The sequence below is a fragment of the Rhinopithecus roxellana genome, chromosome 3 (assembly GCF_007565055.1).
Source record: "Rhinopithecus roxellana isolate Shanxi Qingling chromosome 3, ASM756505v1, whole genome shotgun sequence".
NCBI classification, from domain to species: Eukaryota; Metazoa; Chordata; class Mammalia; order Primates; family Cercopithecidae; genus Rhinopithecus; species Rhinopithecus roxellana.
The window spans coordinates 114,710,719-114,723,109 of NC_044551.1; the positions used below are offsets into that span (position 1 = coordinate 114,710,719).

The 12,391-nt window shown below is 38.1% G+C and overlaps 1 protein-coding gene across 1 annotated transcript in view; it reads left to right on the top strand.

The window, feature by feature from the left end:
* The window catches only part of HTR4 (5-hydroxytryptamine receptor 4), a 64,067-nt gene that overhangs the window by 24,367 nt on the left and 27,309 nt on the right, over positions 1-12,391 (top strand). The window contains exon 3 of the mRNA XM_030927554.1: positions 5,048-5,201. Coding sequence (XP_030783414.1) covers positions 5,048-5,201 — 154 coding nt within the window. The remainder of the gene's footprint in view (positions 1-5,047; positions 5,202-12,391) is intronic.

Consider the following 12,391-nt stretch of genomic DNA (forward strand, 5'->3'; position numbering starts at 1 on the left):
AGTCCGGCCTTCAGAGGATGTTTACTTTTCTAGATTTTTTGCTTGAAAGCAAAGATCAGAAAGACATTGGAAGGATATGAGGTGACTTATTTAGGGCTGCTGCCTCAAGGGTGCCAGGCCTTGGTGTGAATATTGAGCACATAAAGTTAAGTAGATGCTGGAATTTGAGCTCAAAATAAGAACCTTATATTCTATACTCAATCCCACTCAAAAATCAAATTATATTTACTGTAAGACAGAGGACCAGATTGAAGAAGATGCAGAGGTCCAAAAGCAAGTAAAACATACACCTAGACATAATTCAGTATTTTTCTTATTCATATGCTCACCTGTCACTAACAATTTACCTAACCTAATTTAAATTTAAGTAAAATAAAATACTTTTTCCCCCTTTCCCCCTTTACTTATTGATAATTTTTAAAAAGGAGATAAAGGATTCTTCCTACCCTTGCCTAACCACTCCAGATCCTACAAGAGCAACTTTCTACATCTGTGTTTAGGCGTGTTTCTATGTATTCCACCATAGCCCCCTACGGGATGGACTGGCTGTCCAGGCACTTTATTTCTGGCATGCGTTTTCCAGGGAACTGACTATATATGTAAAATATGTAAGGGGACCAGGTGTGGTGGCTCACGTCTGTAATCACAGCACTTTGGGAGGCCAAGGCAGGTGGATCACTTGAGGCCAGGAATTCGAGACAAGCCTAGCCAACATGGTGAAACCCTGTCCCTGCTAAAAATACAAAAATTAACTGGGTGTGGTGGTGCACACCTATAGTCCCAGCTATTCAGGAAGCTAGGCAGGAGAATCAATTGAGCCCGGGAGGCGGAGGTTGCAGTGAGCCAAGATCACATAAGCACAACAGCCTGGGCAACAGAACAAGATTCTGTCTCAAGTTAAAAAATGTGTAAGGGATTGGTAAAATGTGTACTACATTCACAGTATCCTCCTTTAAGCTGAATTTTAAAAGGAAGCCTGTTACCACTATTTAATTCTATGTAGCAGCAGCTCCTAGAAATCTAGGGTAAAGCAAAGTAAAGCATAGAACATTTGGACAGCAGAATGTAGGACAATATTATCGTTCATGAGATGTTCATTATGTCAAGGGAAACTGGCAGTAGCCCTGGCCAAGCTAGATTTAGAAAGAAAGGCTTTTGTAAAAATTTTATGAGCACCAATATAACCATACATTCTAAAGCCCTCTTCTGTAAATTCTATTATTTTCCCATCATAACCCTCTAAACATCCACATCCATTTATGGAAATCAAATAATTTTCTCAGATAAGACACGCTGTTTTCTCAAATGTACTTTTTATCCTGGATGATATTATTTATTTATGTAAAAGATTTTAAATTTTATGGTTACATGATAGTTTACATACTTATGGGGTACATGTGATATTTTGATACAAGCATACAATGTGTAGTGATCCAATCAGTGTAGCTGGGGTATCCATCACCTCAAACATTTATCGTTTCTTTGTGTTGAGAGCATTCCAAATCTACTCCTCTAGCTATTTTGAAAGATACAATAAACAATTGTTAACTACAGTCACCCAATTATGCCGCCCAAATACTAGATCTTATTCCCACTATCTAATTGTATTTTTGTATGCATTCACTGACCCGTCTTCATACTTCCCCTACATACTACCCCTCCCAGCCTGTGGTAACCATCATTCTACGCTTTACCTCCATGAGATCAATTTTCTTCACTCCCTCACGTGAGTGACAACATGCAATATTTGTCCTTCTGTGCCTGGCTTATTCACTTAACGTAGTGTCCTCCAGTTCCATCCATGCTGCTGGAAATGACAGGAATTTATTTGTTTTATGGCAGAATAATACTCCATCATGTGTATATACCACATTTTCTGTATTAATTTATCCACTGATAAATGCTTAGGTTGGTTCCATACCTTGCTTGTGGTGAATAGTGCTCTGCAGGATACTTAGTTTGGCCTTGTGTTTTTGAACTTTTGGATTTTTGTGACACTGGAGATCCAACCAAAATTTCTGAAATCTGCTCTTGGCAACATCTCAGCACCTAGCTCTAAACCTCAAAAATTATATTGATTACACAACAACAATAGGGCAGAATTCATTCTTCGTTTATCCTTCTATTGCCTTTTTGGGATAATAGAAGAAAGGATGCCAAAACTTGAGCTATGTTCTGAAAGTATATTGAATGAAACAAAAGATATTTTTACTTAGAAAAAAATATACTATGAAAGATATATCTGGCATTCAAGCCAGTTTTACTGCTCTGTGTGAGGCAGGATCCTTTGCTTGCAAGCAACAGATTGTTGTTAGCCAACTGTATTAGTTTGCTAAAGCTGTCATAACAGGGACCACAAACTGGATGGCTTAGAACAATACACACTTATTGTCTCACTGTTCTAAAGGCTAGAATTCTGAAATAAAGGTATCAATAGGGCCATTATCCCTCTGGAACATGTAGGGGAAGGATCCTTTCTTGCCTCATCTGGCTTCTGCTGGTTGCTGGCAACTTTACGTGTTCTTTGGCTTATGGACGCATCACTTTAATCTTCCATCTTCTCATGGCCACCTTCCTACTGTGCATATCAGTTTCTGTGTCAAAATTTTTATTTTCATAAGGACATCAGTCACATTGGATTCAGGATCACCCTGAAGACCTCATTTTAATTTGATTGGCTCTTATAAAACCCTTTGTCTAAATAAGGTCACATTCCAAGGTTACTGGGAGTTCGTACTTCAACATATCTTTTGGAAGAGGAATGAATCCCAGCCCTGCCAGGGGCTACTGCTGGGATAAAGGGCCCTCTACTAACTTACCCACCTTGCATCCCTCTGCAGGACATTAAGTCCCAGGAGAAAGTCTGATCGTGTCACTCTTAGGCTAGAAAAGTCAGAGCCCCATCATTTGTTTTCCCAGCAATACTATAGCAACAGCAAAGAGATAACTCCCGAAGGATTTGAAGTGCTAATAACAAGAGAAAGGAGGAAGGATGTTAAATGGAAAGAAACTTGCCCCCTAACAGGAAATCAAGAAGGAAACAAAATTTGAAAAAAAAAAAAAAGAGTATATTTCATCCACTTCAAATCCATCATTAATTGTATGTTGATAATAAACCTCTGATGATTATGAATATCACCATTCAGAAAAATTTGCTACTGGATTATAATTTGGCTTTCTTGTAAGCCAACAGTATGGAGGGAATCCAGCTAATAATGATTCTTTCAACAATTGAGTTGTCTTTAGTTTGATTTTGTGGCCATGTCAGAATTATAGTGGAGACAATGGTTTTTCTGAGCAAGCCACTCTCCCATTCTTTGATCTGTTGTTTCTTGCACTCTGGCCCACATCTGGACACCCCACCAAACTTGCCAGCTACAGGGAGCTCTTGGCACAATGCAGTCAGCTGCTCCTCAGTGCCTTGTAGGAAAGGGGATATTTCTCTGCTCCTGCTCTTGAGACACCTGCTCCTCATGCTCCAACACTGGGCTCTCCTCATTCCACCCTCTCTCTCAACCCATCCTACTACCACCTCTTCAAAGAATATAGCCATTGTTATGTTAGTTATGCTTTGAATTAAGAAAAGAAGAGAAGAGGTGGGAAAAATTAACAAAGTGAACTGCATGAAATGAGGGGTGTATGGGGGTGGTTCATCATTAAAAGGTATAAAACCTTAAAGAATAGACTTAGCCTCCAGGCTCTTTTTGCATTTATATTTTGTACTCTCCCAAAGAGAAATAAATGATAGATCTACTGTAGCAGTCTGCCTGTTGTGAAATTCCATGCCATGCCTGGGCATGGAAGAGGTGATCTCCAAGGCCAGAATAACATGCAGGAATGGTCTAGAAGTTAGAGGCCAGACGGTAGAATGGGCAGGTTGTACCTCTGTCTGGAGGCAGGAAGAAAGCTAGTATCATAGGCAGAACATGGAATCAAAAGAGAGTGAGCAGTGAGTCCCATGAGAGAGGTCAGACCCTAATAAATGAAAGTGGGGTGGTCTCATCCAGTAGATAGGAAATGATGGAGCAGGAAATATTCAAAATTTTACATTCTTAGTATCCCAGAAACAGTTAAATATTTGTCCCAAATGTGATGCATGTCAATTCTGTTCATGATTCATTGGTCAGGACCAGTCACTTGGTCCTACCCAGCCATAAGGAGGCCAAGAAGTGTACACATTTGGAAGGGGAAACTTAGTATCCTTAGCAAAGAGCAGTAATAACTCACACTTGTCAACATGCAAGCTCCAGGTTGTTCACCAACAGGCTCTGATTCAGGAGATCCTTGGGATCTGCATTTTAAAAAGACTTCCTCAGGTGAGTTTGATTCAGCGTGGCAGTGATGGGGGGATGGAAGGGAATCCTTGAACCACAATTTAAAAAAAAAACAACAAAACACTGACTTAGAGCTCCACTTCCACGTAGGCAAGTGATCAAGGGTAAGGGGACAAATCTGAGATACAGCGGTTAGAGCCCAGATGTAGAGGATGCCTGGGTCACCTCAAGTTCTAATCAAATAGATTACAGTTGCCTGGACACTGAGTCCCAGAGGGCTGGGCAGAAGCTCCTCAATGCACAGGCATCAGGATAGTGTTGAACAGTGCCAGAGATAGAAAAGACCTTCTGATGTGTGTGGAGCTCCTCCAGATATTGGGAGATGGAGATGACTGTGGGGCCAACTGTAGGCAATGATTCTCAGATGTGATCCAAAGCATATATTGATATTATTATTAACAGAAACTCACAGGTCAGTATATAGTATTGTATCATATAATCACTTTTCCTTTCCTCTGTTCTTTTCTCCCTTTTCTCTTCCTTCTTTTTCTCTTTGTCTGCCACTTGCTCTCCTCTTTTTACCCTTTATTCTTTCTTTTCTTCTTTCCTTATTTTATTCTCTACTTTCCCTTCAACTCTTCTCCTCAATGTTTGCTCTTCTCTATCCCTTGCTCCATCCCCTCTTCCTCCACTCTTCTCTCTCATATATTCTCCTCTCTCCCTCCCATTCCTCCTTGCCCGTTCCTATGCTCTGCCCTCTATTCTCTCTCCAGGTATTACGCCATCTGCTGCCAGCCTTTGGTCTACAGGAACAAGATGACCCCTCTGCGCATTGCATTAATGCTGGGAGGCTGCTGGGTCATCCCCACGTTTATTTCTTTTCTCCCTATAATGCAAGGCTGGAATAACATTGGCATAATTGATTTGGTGAGTATCCACACAGACTCCACTGGTTTACTGTCTGATCAACTTTGCATGGGATTCCTAAATGAATAAATAATATTAGATTGAGTATTCTAAGAATCTGATAGTGGTCTGGGTGATAATTTAATTTTTTTTTTAAAAAAAGCTCACACTTTTGAATGCATACTGACAAAAATCCTCTCCTTAACCCAACTTTAGTCAGACTTTTCTGAATCCTTGTCCCATCTAGGTCTCGACTTTTGGACTTCTATGTGTGTTTTTACATAGCCCAATTTTCACAAGAATCTTGCTAAGTTGGTTTAGCCAGAATCCCTCACCCTCGATATTTGATTGGGTTCTTCATCCTCCACCATCTCCCAGCTGATTTATGATCACCTTGGCCTGTCTTCAGCAAGAGTCCTGCTAGGTTTGTTTAGCCAGAATTCTCTCTTACTCCTGATGTTTCCTATTGGTAATTTTCCATCCACTGACCCCCACTCACCATATTTGCACTCACCATAAATTTCCACTTTCCCTTGTTCTATTTCAATCTCTCTCTTCTACTACAAAACCCCATCACAGTAGTCGCTATAACCTATGTTGATAGTCCTGAATAAAGTCTGCTTTACCGCTTTAACAAATGTCATGAATAATTTTTTCTTTAACATAGCTGTATGCCAGAGTATGCTAAATACTTTATATACAATCTTGAAAACCTCCTTGTGTGGAAAGTATAGTTATTTCCCCCATTTCTCAGATGAGAAAACCCAGGCTCACAAGCTTATGTAGATTAGGGTTAAGTAACATGCCCAATGTCACACAGCTTGTAAATAACTGGACAAGTATTCCAAGCTTAGACTCCAGGGCCTGAGGCATGTCATTTGCCCCAAAAGGTCTTTATTCCATTTTATGTGGAGAGTCTATAAGGCTGATGCACTAGTCCATTTTTACACTGCTGATAAAGACAAACCCCAGATTGAGTCATTTATAAAGAAAAAGAGGCTTAATGGACCCACAGTTCCACATGCCTGGGGAAGCCTCACAATCACGGTGGAAGGCAAAAGGCACATCTTACATGGCTGCAGACAAGACAGAATGAGAGCCAAGCAAAGGGGGTTTCCTATTATAAAACCATCAGATCTCGTGAGATGTATTCACTACCATGAGAAAAGTATGGGGGAAACCACCCCATAATTCAATTATCTCCCATTATGTCCCTCCCACAACATGTAAGAATTATGGGAGCTACAATTCAAGATGAGATTTGGGTGGGGACACAGCCAAACCATATCAGCTGACATGGACCTGAAGAATATATATCATGTGGGTAGAGGCTGCTGGGGAATGAAGAGACCTCCAGGCTAGAAGTTGAGAGAACTAAGCCCTGAGCCCAGCTCTGAACTGTCTCACTTGGTGAAGCACTGTGATGAGAAGATCCATTCGTTCTCAATGGAGAAGAAGGTCTACCAGGGATCTAGGATGCCATGCAACATATGCCAGGCATTATTCCAATCCCTGTGTATTGGTTCTCCAGATAAACATAACTAATGGGTGGGTGTGTGTGTCTGTGTGTCTGTGTCTGTGTGTGTGTGTGTGTCTGTGTAGAGAGAGAGAGAGAGAGAGAGAGAAAGAGAGAGATACTGTAAGGAATTGGCTCATGTGATTATGGAGGTTTACCAGTACCAAGATCTGCAGTCAGCAAGCTAGAGTCCCAGGAGAGCCAATAGTGTAGGTCCTGTCCAAATGCAGGGACACTAGAGCCCCAGCAGAGCCAATGTTTTAGTTTGAGTCCAAAGGCAGGAAAAAACTTATATCACAGCTTGAAGGCAGTAAGGCAGCATGAGTTCCCTGCTATTCAAGCCTTCAATGGATTGCATGAGGTTCACCTGCACTGGTGGCAGGTGACTGGTGATTGGCAGTCTACTGATTCAAATGTTAATCTCATCCAAAAATGTCCTCATAGACACACCCAGAATAATGCTTGACTAAATGTGTAGGTACCCCATGCCTGGTCAAGTTAACACATAAAATTAACCATCTCTCTGTCTAGATACTAATCTTTAAGAGTCCTCCAGCTTTGACATACTAAACTTATAATGAAGATCAAAATCTATGGTCTGGATTCATTAGCAGGGATATATATTCCATAAGGAAGTTGTAAGGCACTTGCTTTAAAATTGGTCCCAGGATACATCGAGTTGTGGGAAGGCTACTACCATCCAGAGTACCTGTACTTTTTTTATGCATAATGTCTGTCCTTTAATTAAGTCACCAGACCTTGTAGGAAGCAAGACTAAATGGCCAAAAACCACAAATATAGAAAGACAACGGAAACAGTCTCATAGGCAATCTAGATAATGCAGTAATTAGACAATGAGCATCTACCACAAAAAAAAAAAAAAAAAAGGGAATTTTTGGCTGGGCATGGTGGCTCACACCTGTAATCCCAGCACTTTGGGAGGCTAAGGTGGGCAGATCACAAGGTCAGGAGTTCAAGACCAGCCTGGTCAATATGGTGAAACCCCATCTCTACTAATAATGCAAAAATTAGCTGGGCATGGTGGAATGCACCTTTAGTCCCAGCTACTCAGGAGACTGAGGCAGAAGAATTGCTTGAACCCATGAGGCAGAGGTTGCAGTGAGCTGAGACTGTGCCATTGCACTCCAGCCTGGGTGACAGAGCAAGACCTAGTCTCAAAAAAAAAAAAAAAAAAAAAAGGGATGGGGGAATTGAATGGAAATACTGCAAGTAATAAATACACTGAAATAAATAAGTATAATGATTAATAGTAGATTTGACATATCTGAGAACACTTGTAGTAAACTGGAATTTAGATGATGTCATTTTTCATGATGATAAAAATATCAATTCAAGAGGATGTTACACCATAAACTTGTAATAAAATATTGATTGAAGCAGATAGAGATAAATGGATAAAATTTTATTACAGACCATTCTGATATGTATGTATATATGTATCATATCAGAATATATTTGTGTGCCCATATATATACTTTTATGTATATGTGTATATATATATTACATATATATATATAAAATACAGAAAATTTCTAATGTCCATATAATTAGTATTCTATTTGAAGAGAGAGAGAATGGGTAGATGTAATATTAGTAGAAATAGTGCCTAAGAATTTTCCAAAAAGATAAAAGCCATCAGTTACAGATTCAAGAAACTCCACAAAGCCCCAGCAGGTTAAATAAAGAAGAAAACGATATCTAGAAAATTCTTTTTAAAAATTGTTGAAAATCAAAGACAAGTTGATAAATCTCAAAGGTAATTAGAGAAAAATGATAAATTAAATTTAACAGGGAAAAGAAGACTTACAGCTGACCATGTAATAAAATGAAAGAAGTGAGAAGACAATGGAATGACTTGGTGAAAATCTACAACTTAAAATTCCATACCCAGTGAAAATATGCTTTAAAAATTAAGATGATATTAAGACAAGATGATTTTCAGGCAAACAAAAACGAAGGGAATTTTTCCACACCAGGTTTTATACTGTGACTAAAATGAGAATTTTTCAGTCTAAAAGAAAATAATCCCAGATAGAAGCACCATAACACAGGACAGAGTGCAGAGCACTGGAAATGATAAATATGTGGATAGTGTAAGAGAACATTGACTATTAAAATAACAATAACATTAATGTCTTGTGGGTCTTCAAATATATGTAGGATTAAAATGCATGAAAACAATAGCATAAAAGGCAGTTGTGGGGCAGGTAAATGGAGATGGACTGTTTGGGATCTTTGCATTGCCAAGGAAATGGCAAATGTATGAAATAGACTGTAATGAGTTGTAGCCCCTAAAATAAAGATAATAAAAGAATATATATCCAATAAGCTAATAGAAAGAGAGGTAATGTGTTAATATAAACAAGTGTTATTCTGAAAATGAGCAATAAATATGGAAACAAGGAAAGAAGAAACAGAAAATGTTAATAGGTAACAGTAAGATCATAGACAAACCTAAATGAATTTGTAATTGTATTAAATATTAATTTATTTAAAGAATAGATGCTAAAAGACAAAGTTGTCAGACTGCATCAAAACAAAATACAAACATATGCTGCTTTTAAGAGAGCACCATTAAAAATAAAGTGACAGAAAAATTGAAAATAAAATAGAAATACATACACTATGCAAGTGATAATTCAAAGAAAGCTGGTGTTACTCTACTGTTATAAGTGATAGAATAAAATTTAAAGAAAGTAATATTTCTTGATGTAGAAATATTTTATGATGATAAAAATATGAATTCAAGAGGATAATACATGAAAACCTTATAATAGTCTATAAAACAAGATGCTGAATATGTACAGGAATAAAATAGCATGTTTGAGAGTATATCATATAGGTGTATATTCTTCATATCTTCATGCATATGTATATTCACACTGGATGCAGATGGATGCCAAGAAGGGTAAGTGACATTGGGTTAAGCAGCTGTCTTCAGTCAAGAGCTATTTCTAGAGGTTGATGACTAAGACCTGTCAGCAGGCAGTGTTCACAGTTGGTAGAAAAGTCCTTCAATCCTTAAGAAAAATACTAGTGTGTCACAGGGTCCAGTATAAATATGACTTATTCCAGGAATTGTAATGCAATCAATGTAATTCATTGCATCAGTAAAAGAAAGGGGAGAAAACCCACATGTTCGTTTTGTTACTGCCAAAAATGCTTTGACAAAATTCAATACCCATTCATGATTTTTTAAAAATCTCATCAAACCAAGAATAGAAGGTAATTTCCTTAATCAAGTAGAGGGTGTTGACATACAATTTATAGCAAATATCATACTTAGTAAATTATTGAAGGCGCATCCCCTAAAGCTGGGAGTGCAACAAGGTGTCAACTACTCTCATTTTTATTTGAAATCAGATGGGAGGTCCTATCAAGCTCAATAAAACAAGAGAAAGTGATATTAGGATTGGAAAGAGAAAAAATTGTAACTGCCATTATTTGCAGATCATATGAGTATTTCCTGGAGAAAATTCAAAAGGATGTAAAGATGAAATATTAGTTGATATCTTACTTAGCAAAGTTGCTGAATACACAGCCAGCTTACAATAAAAAGCCTCACCAAGTTCTGCCTATTAGCAACAATTAGGAACAAGAATTTTAGCACGGTACCATTTACAATAGAATAAAAACATAAAATACTTAGAAACAAACTAACAAAAGATGTGTAAGACACAAAGAAAATTATAAAATTAAAAAGTATTATTGAAATATACTTAAAAAGACAAACGGAAGGAATTACCATGTTAGTTAATTCGAAGACTTAACATTGTAAAGATGTCAGTTTCCCTTGATCATTTTACTCTCACTCCAATCAAAATTCTGGAAGACTTTTACGGAAACTGAGACATTAATTTAAATTTTCTATGGAAATACTGAGATAAAAGATTATCCAAGAGTCTTCAAGAAAAGAAACCACAGTTCAAAGACTTTTATAACCAGATGTCTAAGAAGTTATAGAAGTTAAAACAGTATGTGCAGAGAGAGACAAAAAAGAACAAATAGGAAATCCAAACATGGAGCCATATGCATATACAGTCCCCTGATTTGTGACCAAGGTTACACCACAGTGCAACTAGGAAAAGATAATCCATTCAATACATGCTACAGGGATCAATTGAATATCCATATTTTGTATATCATACCATACAGAAAAAATAATTTCAGGTGGGTAGAAGAATTAACCATAATAACTGGTCAGGTACAGTGGCTCATGCCTGTAATCCCAGCACTTTGGGCTGCTGAGACTGGCTGATAGCTTGAGCCTAGAGTTTGAGACCAGTCTGAGCAACACAATGAAACCCTGTCTTTACAAAAAATATTTTAAAATTAACTGGGCGTGGTGGCCCACACCTGTAGTCCCAGCTACTAGGGAAGCTGAGGTGGGAGAACTGCTAGAGCCTGAGAGTCAGAGGTTGTAGTGACCATGACTGCACTCCAGCCTGGGCAACAGAGCAAGACCCTGTAAAAAAAAAAAAAAAAAAAAAAAAAAGACATAAAAATTAACACAATAATGATATGCTAAGTGATCATGTAAAAGAATGTCTTTACATCTCTTGACAATATCTTTGAGACCGAGCCTTACTCCGTCACCCAGGCTGGAGTGCAGTGGTGTGATCTCAGCTCACTGCAACCTCTGCCTCCTGGGTTCAAGCGATTCTAGGACCTCAGCCACCCCACCACGCCTGGCTAATTTTTGTATTTTTAATAGAGACAGTGTTTTGCCTTGTTGGCCAGGCTGGTCTTAAACTCCTGGCCTCAAGTGATTTGCCTACCTCAGCCTCACAAGGTGCTGGGATTACAGGTGTAAGCCACCACGCCCGGCCAGTATCTTTATACTTAGGAGTAAACAAAGATTTCAGAAACAAGATACAGAAAGTACTAACCAAAAGTATAGGTTCTTTCAGAACTTCTTTCTATCACAAGATACTAGAGTGAAAAGCCATGCCACAGAGTGATATATTTGCAACACATAAATCTGACAAAGGACATCTAGAATATAAAAGAACTATTATATTAAAAGTCAATAAGAAAGAGAGTCACAAGTTAATTTTTAAAACGGGAAAATACCTGAAAAATCAATTCAAAAGAGAGGATATCAAAAGGGCAAAACAGTGATTAACATTATTAGTTCTCAGGAAATGCACAGTAAAACTGCAATAAGAAACTGAAGGGTTGTGATGAACTTAAATTTGATTCAAGTTTACTTGATTTAATTTAAAATTACAAAGAAATATCCAGGACATAGTAAACAGGGAACAAAGATGCAGAGAACAGGGCACACTGAGAATTTGAGGCAACTTACTCGGATTGAAACTGAAGATACAGCTGCAAGAATTGGGACTGACAAGATGTAGGCAATATTTTAACATTATGAAGGCAGTGCTCTCGTCCCATTGAAGGAACCAGAGTGCTAATCATGAAACAGATGCAGAAACTCAGTCTCACATGCTTTCCAAAAGAAGTGATGTCAATGCACTATAATTATGTGGATATGGATGCCCAGGACACTTTTCAGTAACAAAACATAAGACAAATCCTAATCTAAACCAATGGAAAGAGTCAAAAACACATGGAGTATTTTACTTATGTAATCAAATAAACTACCAACATCACCAACAAATCCACAATGAGATACCACTAAATACTGACAATAAATTCCAAATGTTGG